General features: G+C 33.3%; 1 protein-coding gene across 4 annotated transcripts in view; it reads right to left on the bottom strand.

Annotated features, from left to right (window-relative positions):
* Positions 1-2774: 2774 nt before the first annotated feature.
* LOC133203676 (protein kinase C delta type-like) overlaps positions 2775-10743 on the bottom strand; it is a 50755-nt gene continuing 42786 nt past the window's right edge. For all 4 annotated transcript variants that reach the window (XM_061339443.1, XM_061339445.1, XM_061339446.1 and 1 more), the window contains 8 exons: positions 10521-10694; positions 10046-10219; positions 9235-9326; positions 8311-8373; positions 7098-7236; positions 6364-6552; positions 5987-6127; positions 2775-5139 (listed from right to left, as the gene is read on the bottom strand). In XM_061339443.1, coding sequence (XP_061195427.1) covers positions 4993-5139; positions 5987-6127; positions 6364-6552; positions 7098-7236; positions 8311-8373; positions 9235-9326; positions 10046-10219; positions 10521-10694 — 1119 coding nt within the window. In that variant the 3' untranslated portion in view covers positions 2775-4992. The remainder of the gene's footprint in view (positions 5140-5986; positions 6128-6363; positions 6553-7097; positions 7237-8310; positions 8374-9234; positions 9327-10045; positions 10220-10520; positions 10695-10743) is intronic.

Below are 10743 nucleotides of genomic sequence, written 5' to 3'. Positions count from 1 at the left end.
AGGTCAAGGTCATTTGGTGAATTGCTACATTTTACACATATATAAGGGATTTCTTATGTTTTTAAATGACCTTGACCTTTGACCCTGACCTATATTTCAAGGTCAAAGATCAAATATGCTGATGCAGTTGGTTCCATGTCTCTAGGTTAGACCCTTTGAAAAAAAGTTCATTAAATGTAAGCAGCAAAAACTTTCAGGGACAGTAACTCATAGAAGGGGCCGAAGAACCCTTTCGCACTGTATAGATTGAAGAGTGTACTAATTGAGTCGAAGACACTGATGAAGGTTTGGAATCTCTACGCTTTACGGTTTCGGAGGAGTAGCGATAACAAGGTTTTATTGGGAAAGGGGTGACAACTTTTGAATGGGTCAAGCTTGGGGGACAAGAATGAAATCTTTAAAATAGTTTTAGAAGGAGAAATTCCATATGCAAAGATATGTAGTATATGTTGAAAGACAAAAGAGCTATAAAAAGAGCTAATTTTCTTATATTTTGAATGACCTTGACCTTTGACCTTGACCTTAACTTCAAGGTATAAGGTCAAAGAATCTTATGCAGTTGGTCCTATTTCTTTACGACTTATCGTTAAGAACATTTTTCATTATTCGTAAACATCAAAAAATCTCAGGGGCGATAACTTATTAAAGGGCTCGACAAATCATTTCGCAATGAAAAGATTGAAAAGTCCTCTCAAGTAGTCGAAAACATTGGTAATGGTTTCGAACCTCTGCGGTTTATGATTTCGAAGGAGTAGCGATAACAAGGTTTTTCGTTCAAAGGGCAAGAACTCCGAAAGGGGTCATAGGTCATACTCATTGGGTAGTTTTTCGAAATAACTTTTGATGTCGAGTATCATGAACTATAAAGTTCTTCGAAAAGTCTTTCGGTTCAAAAGGCGGTAACGGAAAAATAATAATAATAATAAACATAAGCATTTCAAGAGGTCTTTCCACAGAAAGGTGGAAAGACCTAATAATAATAATAAACAGAAGCATTTCAAGAGGTCTTTCCACAGAAAGGTGGAAAGACCTAAAAATGGGCCTAGCACAGATCTCTGGGGTACTCCTGCATCAACAGTTTTGAATGTTGATGAGAAACCTTCAATATTTACTTTTTGTTGCCTGTCAGTAAGGTAGTCTTTAATCCAGCCCAAAATATTATTTTAGAAGCCTATTTTTTCAAGTTTAAAGATAAGTCCTTTGTGCCAAACCCTATCAAAGGATTTTGAAATACCACAGAATATAAATCTTAGGTCCCGGCCTTTGTCGAGATTTGACATAATTTTATCATATATTTCAACTAGTTGATTTACTGTGGAGTCACCAGGCTGAAATCCCGATTGGTTTTTTGATAATAATTCGTAGTCTTTTATATAGTTAAACATATACTTGAAAAGTATTTTTTCCATAACTTTGCAAACAGAACTAGTAAGAGAAATAGGCCTATAATTGTTAGTATTTTCAGGGCTTCCTTTATTTTTAAAGATCGGAGAAACATGTGCTTGTTTCCTTATATAAGGCAGACATTTCTTACTGAGAGACATGTTGAAGAGTCTTGTTAGTGGTTTATAAATGGAGAATCGTATTTCTTTTAGGACTCTTGGAGATAATCCGTCTGGTCCTGGTGGTTTAGTGGTATCCAAGATTTCTAGTTGATCAAGAACATCCTGTTCAGTAATTTCAAAATCATCAAAGCAATTAATTGGCGGACCGGGTCCGTGTTCAGGAAGATCTGGCTCAGTGTTGATATGTGAGATGTTTACAAAATAAGTATTAAACTCTTCAGCTTTATCAATAGGATGAATATTCTACCATCACTAGTTTTCAGAGGAGGAGGGGAGGTATTTTGTTTTTTAAGTCTTGAGACAGATTTCGCTATGCGCCACCATTTACCTGGAGGAATAGTTTTATCTATAAGTTGAGAGGCCAGTTTTATTTTGTAATCATTTCGAGCTATTCGTACTAAGTTCACTACTTCGTTACGAATTTCTCTAAATTTTTGCCAGTGACGAGGATTATCTGTACGTTTAGCTTTATGGTGTATTCTATTTCTTTTCCTCATTTTCCTACGAATTGCATTTGTAATAAAAGGCTTGTCAGAGGGTCGAACAGTAATGACCTTTGTAGGGATATACTTGTCAACTAAGTTTATTAATTTTAAATTGAAATTGTTATTCACTTCGCTAACATTCTCACAATTGAACACAGCCTCGTCCCATTTAACTTGTTTTAAGTCATCGTTCAAACTTTGGTAATTGGCTGATTTATAGTTTCTTATGGTACGTTTATAAGCCTTTTGTTTGTAAGCCTTAAATGATATATTTATTATGACTGGGGAATGAGAGCAACTTATACATGTATATGGTGTTGCTATTCCTCGCCCATACAGCCTTGGTTTGAAATAAAAACCCTCAATCTATATCATTTGAAAACTATTGCAAATTAATTCATCTAATTGTTATTCTAGCAAAGTTGCTTTTTTCCCTTTCTGATCACTTGTCTGAAGTTCCAGAATATATCTTTAGAGCTCTTCTGTGATCCCATTGTCGGAAGGGACAGAAAAGTAACCATATTTTTTTTATATCATCATCATTTATAATATGCTTGCACAGGTGTAAATTACTGAATTGTTAATATATTTCATTAAGATAAAGGAATGCTCTCTATAGTTGTTCTTTCTACAATACTTAAAAATATTTTAATCACAATCACTTATAGTCAATGGCTTAAGTCCTAACATCAGCATGAAAAATCTTTAAATGAAAAGAAACATGTTTTCTTAAACATGAACTTCTTTTACTCTTTATAAATCGTTAGTCGATACATGTATTAGTGTGTAAAACATTCACATATCACTACATCATCAACATTATGAAATAGGGATAAAACATATTGTATCATAATTCATACTGAAGCAAAACATCCACTCAACATAACAGCTGATTAAGATATAAAACATTTGGGAAATCCAAATTAACTTATAATTATTAATTTGTTGTACAGTTTAATGACATTTATTGCAACAACATTGACAAACAAGAAAAGAACATCTATTCTGAATATGACAGAGTGACTCTCCTCAAAGTAAAACAAGTTTATTGCAAAAACACCAGACAACTGCTTTAAATGAACTCCTGCTTATAACAGTAACTGTATCCCACATACATGTAGTACAACAAAGAATAACAATTAGAACTGGAAGTTGGAAATTGTGTATCTCTGGGGGTTTGCTATATCCATGTTTTACTGTACAATAGCCAGGGGTTGAGAATACAACATATAGGAAACCTGCTAGTCACACTCAATCTTATAATGCCTGAATGTTATGAAACAGAAAAATGTAAATTCCTTGTTCATTGATATACCTGAGGATTAAACAAATACAGTACATTAAAGAATAGGCTTGGAAATGTGGAAAGCTGTACATACATATATTCTACTGTAGAAAAAATCCAGTTTTTTTAAATTTGCTTCTGATGTCCAACATTATAAACTATGAAATATGAAAGGGAAACAAACAATTTGGGGTTGAAAAAGTTTAGCACCCTGTGAAACAAGGAAGTATACAAAACTGCCAGATTTATAAAAATACTGTAATTTACATCACTTTAACATCAGCTAAATTTTCAGTATGATTTTGTATAAAGTTTTAAAAATTACATAAAAAACAAATAATCTAATAGTCCTATACCTGTATTTCTTCAATATACTAAAAAGGTATATATTTTTTTAAAAATACTTGCTAACACATGTGAAGGTTCAGCCCATTTGTCCTTGATTTGACATGTGAACAATTATTTGACATACTTAAATGTATATTATTATTTCTCTTTAAAATTATCTCCCTTTTTCTGTAAATTCGGGTGTAAACGTGCATCAATAAATAACTAAGGCAATATAAAAACTCTTTTAAAAAGTACACTTTCAAAGTGCATAACGAATTCTGCATGCAGTAACAATGGCACAGCACAATATGTATACGACTGTTGCATCATCTGGGAAAATCCATCAAACACACAGTTTTCTTTGGATGATTATATAATACATGGATTTCGTTTAAATAAAAAATGTCAAAATACAGCAACTACTAGATTAAAAGCAGTCAAAAAGAGGATTATTTCTGTGAACTGTTTGAGCAACAGAATGAAGGAAAAGTATGCTTAAAGTCCTTTTGAACACACTCATACATTTTACATAAAAGAGTCTACGGTAAATGATATTTTGATTAATGCATCATTTTTCTTTTACAAAAAGGTCTTATATACATTCATTAGAGATTTAAATACACTCAGTATTAAATTTTTATATACATTAGGCTCATTGTTTTCAGGACTGTGCTCTTCTTTTATTTAGTTATTGAACTCTTGACTTTTTTTTCATGGCAAGGTCACTCTGCTTATTGATTAATATACAGCGGTAAAGGCTGACAGGTATTCAAAATGATGGCAATAAACATACATACATACACTTACAAATGCTTGGGGGAAATCACAAAAGGCACAAATTTTGTAGAAAAGTGTAAATATGTAATAAGAAATTCTGTTTGGTCATTAATCTATGCTACAAAGTAAAAAATTATGAGCAGAATCTACATAAGTCTAAACATATATATAAATTCTCACTTTTGATGCTCTCCCCAATTTCTCCAAATGATTTGTCATCAAATCCAGTGTTAGGACACTTCTATTGTTACATCAAATGTTCAATATTGCTCTTCTGTGCAGAAGAGGAAATGAAAAATTTAATACCTAAGACAATGCTGTACAATTTGTCCATCTACTAAATTTTGAGATGGTCCCTTGTGAGAATTGTTTTTTATAAACATTGAGATGATCCTTACATCACCCAGCACAACATCACAGCTTCCAATGAACTCCATTATTTACAGAAGAAGAAACATGGATAATTAGGATCACAGATCTTTGACCTTGGATGTCAAAAGTGTCTCTTGGCTTCACCTGGCCTGGCATCTCTCTTTTTCTGTCTGTAAATTTAGAAATCTGCCTCTGCACTTGTAAATGTGAAGCCATGAAAGATCTTTTGGTTCATTGTTTTGAGGAGTTCCTTGTCTGGTGGGGTTAGCTGGACTTTCTCCATTGTGAAGTCTTTGTCAAAGTTTGATATGTCATTGTCAGATTTCTGTAATGAAGATACAAGTAACATCAATAAATTTGAGTTTTACTTTCTATAAACATGAATATTTAATCTACACTTTTACCGACATCACATATTTCACTGATGAGTGGAATAAAGTTTACTTTGTGAATTTTGAAAAAGAATTTACAGTTCAACACTATAGCAACCATCATCAACGTCTTGAAATACAAAATATAAATGCATTAATTTTTTGCATTTATTTACCTTCAAACCATAAACATGATTTTTCACTCATCACTTCTGAATTTTTTTTTAAACTGAATGAATAAAGTAATATCTAACATGTTAAAGTCTCATTTGTTATCGAGTTCTAAAGGTAAGAAACATAACTCTTGTCCATCCTAGGAGTTTATCTAGGAATTTTCTTATGCATGTAAACATCAACTGAAAAGTTGAGCCTTAGCTTATAATCATGCTTCATTATCATCTTTTGCACACTTACTTCCAAATTAATATCATGATATCTTATGAAATATACTTATAATTTGCTTCTGAACTGGGTTTCTTTTTGCTTTTATTCTAAGAAGTATTTAAAATTATAGGTTGGATTTTGTTGCAGTTGTTTCATTTTGATTTTGATAATTTGCACACAAAAAATTATTTCAAAAGATAGACTTCTCTGCTGATTAGAACACAGCTCTGATAATTCATATAAATTAATTTTGTCTTGCAATTACTAGTAAACTAGTGTTTACTGCCCCAGTTTTGCAAAATTGAACGGACAATTTATATCTCCCTTGACTTTTAGAAGACGGTAATCTTTTTTCACACCTTCTTGGACAATCTTGGCATTCCTAACCAAGCATGCCACAATTTTCGACTGACTTACGATTTTAGGTTTGAATGGTGGCTCAATCTGCCTCAGTTCCATTCGATCCCAATCTATATTTTTGAAGAATGCCTGAGATCTGATTGGACCAGCAGCACAGTCGGGCATGCCCAGCCTCTCTTTGGGATTACGAATGAACAACTGTAATAATTAAGCATTCAATCAAATTGTTGGCAGATTATCAGACTTGCATGAAAAATGGTTCAGTACGAAACCAATATGTGCTCCCGACTGAGCTTAAGCTCTGCCTCCACAAAAGTTAACAATATGCTAACTAAAATCAACACAAATTAAGCATCCTTGTACATAAGAGTTAGTGAAAGCTACATCCTTAGTCTGTAATAGATTTCAGAAACTTATAGATAATAGACACCTACCAGACTAAGCATGGAAGCTGCCTCCTTGGAAAGCCATCTTGGGTAGTGTGGAGTGTCGTTCATAATGGAATGGAACAGATCATCTTCATCATCTCCATGGAAAGGTGACTGGCCAATCATCATTTCGTATAATAACACTCCAAAGGACCACCAATCTACTGACTGGTTGTATTTCCAGCCTTTTAGAATCTACAAAGAATTCTCCTAGTTTAAATACTCACAATTCAACACAAAGTATCAGGACTTCAGTTTTTTCTTCATTTTTTAACTGAGATTACTGATGTTTATATCCCATGAAATACAATTTTAACCCAAAACTGAAATTCATGATGTACAAGCAAAATATTAGACAGACCATACTTAAAGATTCCTTCTAAATCTAAGTCAAACATGTTCACATTTTTGCAGAGTCATAATTCAATGATGCTACATGATATTATTTCAAAGAAGAAATGATTTTATCAAATATGACCAGATAAAATCCATTCATCCTAAATTTTCCATACTCTCAAATAACAGTTTACTTAAAAATTCTTAAATAAAAATGTTTGAATTAAATTTCGTCATAAGAAAATTATATACAATGGCAAGGTTCCCGCTCCAGATTTGGTCATCATCTTAATGACTCAAAAGACATTTTTCTCAAATTTAAAGCTGTGTTCAAAACATCCATTACATTGGGATTGTTTAAAATGAATTTATTTGACATTTCCTTGTGGGTGGTTGTTAGTTACCTCGGGGGCGATGTAGTCTGGAGTACCACAGAATGTTGTAGCTTTCCTCTCGTCAAACACATTCAGTTTACACATTCCAAAGTCAGCTATCTTTATGTGCCCCTCCCGATCCAACAAAACATTATCTAGCTTAAGATCTCTACAAAAGAAATGCTCTGTTGTAAAGTTTAAACATTACACAAAAGTTAACAGTTCTTCACACAGGACTACACTCAAATAAAACCTTCCTGGTATAACCCACTCCAAATATGGCTTATCTGAATTACTGTAAATTATCTTCTCACTTCTGACAGAATGTTTTTTTCGAAAGATTTTTTCTAAACATGCACTAAAAAACTATTGCTGGAACAATAGTTTCCATTTCTTCCATTTCCATTTCTTTTGACTCTTGACCTTGAAATCTTATACAAATGATTTATTGTCATTCAATGACCTTGAGATACATAGAACACAAAGAACTTTTTTTAGAAAACACAATATGTCAATAATTACATGTATACTGATCTTTTTGCCTTGAGCTTTTTACTTTGACCTTAACAAAATTCAACATGTCTACAGTCATTTGGTTGAAAAGTATTCAATTATCATGTCATAAAAAGACAGTTATCTTGACCTTTGACCTTGATTTGTGATCATGCACCCAATATTTTTTAGTGTTTCTATATGCATTTTCCATGAATGTTGAAAATATGAATTTATTGAGTTATATGTGTTCCACTTATAACATCACATACAAATGTGGACAGAAGAAGGACTATAGGGAAGGAAACCAGCATCAGGGGCCCTAAAAGTGAAGTTTCCACAAAGAGACTTACTACAAAATTATCATGTGACCCCCCTTTAACCTTCACATTATTCAGTTCATGCTAAGCCCACTAATCACCAAAACAAAAAGTCAATTTTAATTCAAACCTTCTTGTAAAGTAGAAAAGACAATAATAAAACAAACAGCAAGGTGACTTAGTGGCAATAATGTATCCCTCCCCCTTTCTATTTTCTCTGGAAAACATCAGATAAAAAATCAGACAATGCCACATTATTGCAGGTAGATAGACTTCTGTGCAATTATTATCCATGTTAATTCAAAGCTTCTTGTGAAGAAGGAAAGGCAATAAAACAAAGAGCAAGATGATTGGATACATATCTGTGTAGTTATTACCTTGTTCAAAAGAAAAAAATAAGTAAGCTTTTGTTCAACATAACATTAGCTTACCTGTATACAATTCCTCTGGTATGTAAATACTGTAATCCTAACAAAATTTCTGCACCATAGAATCTGAAAAGAAACAAAAACAAACATAAAGGTACCTCTATTCTAGTAACAACTTCATAATTCAAATAAAGTAAAGCAGGTACATGTAGTGTCAACTAAAAGATAACATTTGTTCTGAATAGATGTGTAAATAATATTTCATAACAAACAAAGGTACATCCCTCAGTGTTGTTGTATTCATGCTTAAATCAAGTTTTTCTTGGTGTAATAAAAATTTCTGTAAACAATTTTATTAATTGCTGCAAGAAACCTTACTGAGCTCGGGGCATATCAAACTTCCCAGAGAGCTGTTTATACCTTACTGAGCTTGGGGCATATCAAACTTCCCAGAGAGCTGCTTATAACATACTGAGCTCAGGGCATATTAAACTTCCCAGAGAACTGTTTATAACTTACTGAGCTCGGGGCATATCAAACTTCCAAGAGAGCTGCTTATAACTTACTGAGCTCTGGGCATATCAACCTTCCCAGAGAGCTGTTTATATCTTACTGAGCTCTGGGCATATCAAACTTCCCAGAGAGCTGTTTATAACTTACTGAGCTCTGGGCATATCAAACTTCCCAGAGAGCTGTTTATAACTTACTGAGCTCAGGGCATATCAACCTTCCCAGAGAACTGTTTATAACTTACTGAGCTTGAGGCATATCAAACTTCCTAGAGAGCTGTTTATAACTTACTTAGATTGGGGCATATCAAACTTCCCAGTGAGATGTTTATAACTTACTGAGCTCAGGGCATATCAAACTTCCCAGAGCTGTTTATAACTTACTGAGCTCTCGGCATATCAAACTTTCCAGAGAGATGTTTATAACTTACTGAGCTCGGGGCATATCAAACTTCCCAGAGAGATGTTTATAACTTACTGAGCTCGGGGCATATCAAACTTCCCAGAGAGCTGTATATGGAACATCAAATCCCCTCCATTTAAATACTCCATGACAAAGAAAAGATGGCTCTGAAAATAAATTATACACTTGATATTTTTTGTTCACTTAGTACTTCTTTTGGAGAAAAAAAATACAATATTACAAGTAATAATTTTGTGCTTATCCATTAATTAAGATATTAACTCTATTTCTTAAAACAAGTCTGTAATTCAAGTCAATGATATGTATATATATATATTTTTGGAGAGTCGATTATGTACACAGCTGTTTGACTGTTCTTCCAAGGAACTTTTTAGGGCAGTATCTAAATGAAATCATGTTTAGTTGAGGAAACACTGATTGGCTTTATGAAAGCCTGATTAGTTTGTAAATAAAAGCAGGTACTATACAAACATTCCATAGCCAGCAATTCTCTCACTCAGTACTCAGTATTTTCTGGTGTACTTTTTCTGGCCTTTCTGGCTGGTACTTGTGTTTTTTTTTTATTATTATTTCATGCCCTATACTGATGTTTATTAATTTAGTGGTATAGTGAAAGTATTATGTAGGTGAGATATATAAGCATACAGACATTCCATAGTAGCAGGTGTTATTCTAACAGTGTATATACTACATTTATATCTAGTACTTAATAGTGTACATTAGAATTACTTACTGGTGTGGTGAAAGTACATTGTACTATGTAGATGAGTTAAGTAGGCATGCTGACAGTCCAGGACCAGCACTTGTTTCTCTTTCATTGTAATACTATTTCTAGTACTTAATAGTGTACATTAGTAGTACTTACTTGTGTGGTGAAAGTACTATGTAGATGAGTTAAGTAGGCATGCTGACAGCCCAGGGCCAGCACTTGTTTTTCAATCATTGTACACTCTACGTCGTCGTCCTCCAATACCACGTCTTTCTTCAGGACCTTGACAGCATAATATTTCCCTCGACCCTTCAGCTCAGCTAGCATAACCTTTAAAGACAAGAACCATCAAAAATTATACACAAACACTTCTTCTATGTAGTATATAAAATGTGCAATGTAAGTTTTATTCTTTATTTTGTAAATAGATTTGAAATGAGGGAAAAATGCTTAATGAACATGTGTGTACACGTGCCACCCTGTATCAAAAAACTAAGTGATGTGTACAAAACTTTTAAGAATTGAAGAAAATATTTTACTTTTAAAACCATGCTTAAAGAAATTCAGAGAGTCATATATAGGAAATATATTTCATATATACTTGCTCAGAATGAACACAGTTTAATTTCACCTTTCCAAAACTTCCTTTGCCTAAAACTTTCAGGAAAACAAAATCGTTGGGGGAGAATTTCCGTCTGGGAGCAGCTGGTGGTTTACTGCCTGGGGGCTCCAGAGGGGGGCCATTTTTCTCCCAGATTTGTTCATATCCCTGAGCTTCATCATCTGAGCTGCTTTCCTCTTGGTTCTAAAAATGAATTCATACAAATTTCTGTAAACTCAATGTTATAGTAACC

This window comes from Saccostrea echinata, unplaced genomic scaffold, assembly GCF_033153115.1.
Source record: "Saccostrea echinata isolate AGI-Se365-2 ecotype Australia unplaced genomic scaffold, CSIRO_AGI_Sech_v1 ptg000051l, whole genome shotgun sequence".
Lineage (NCBI taxonomy): Eukaryota > Metazoa > Mollusca > Bivalvia > Ostreida > Ostreidae > Saccostrea > Saccostrea echinata.
The sequence above is the reverse complement of the archived record's forward strand: the minus strand, read 5'-3'. Positions and strand labels throughout refer to the sequence as shown.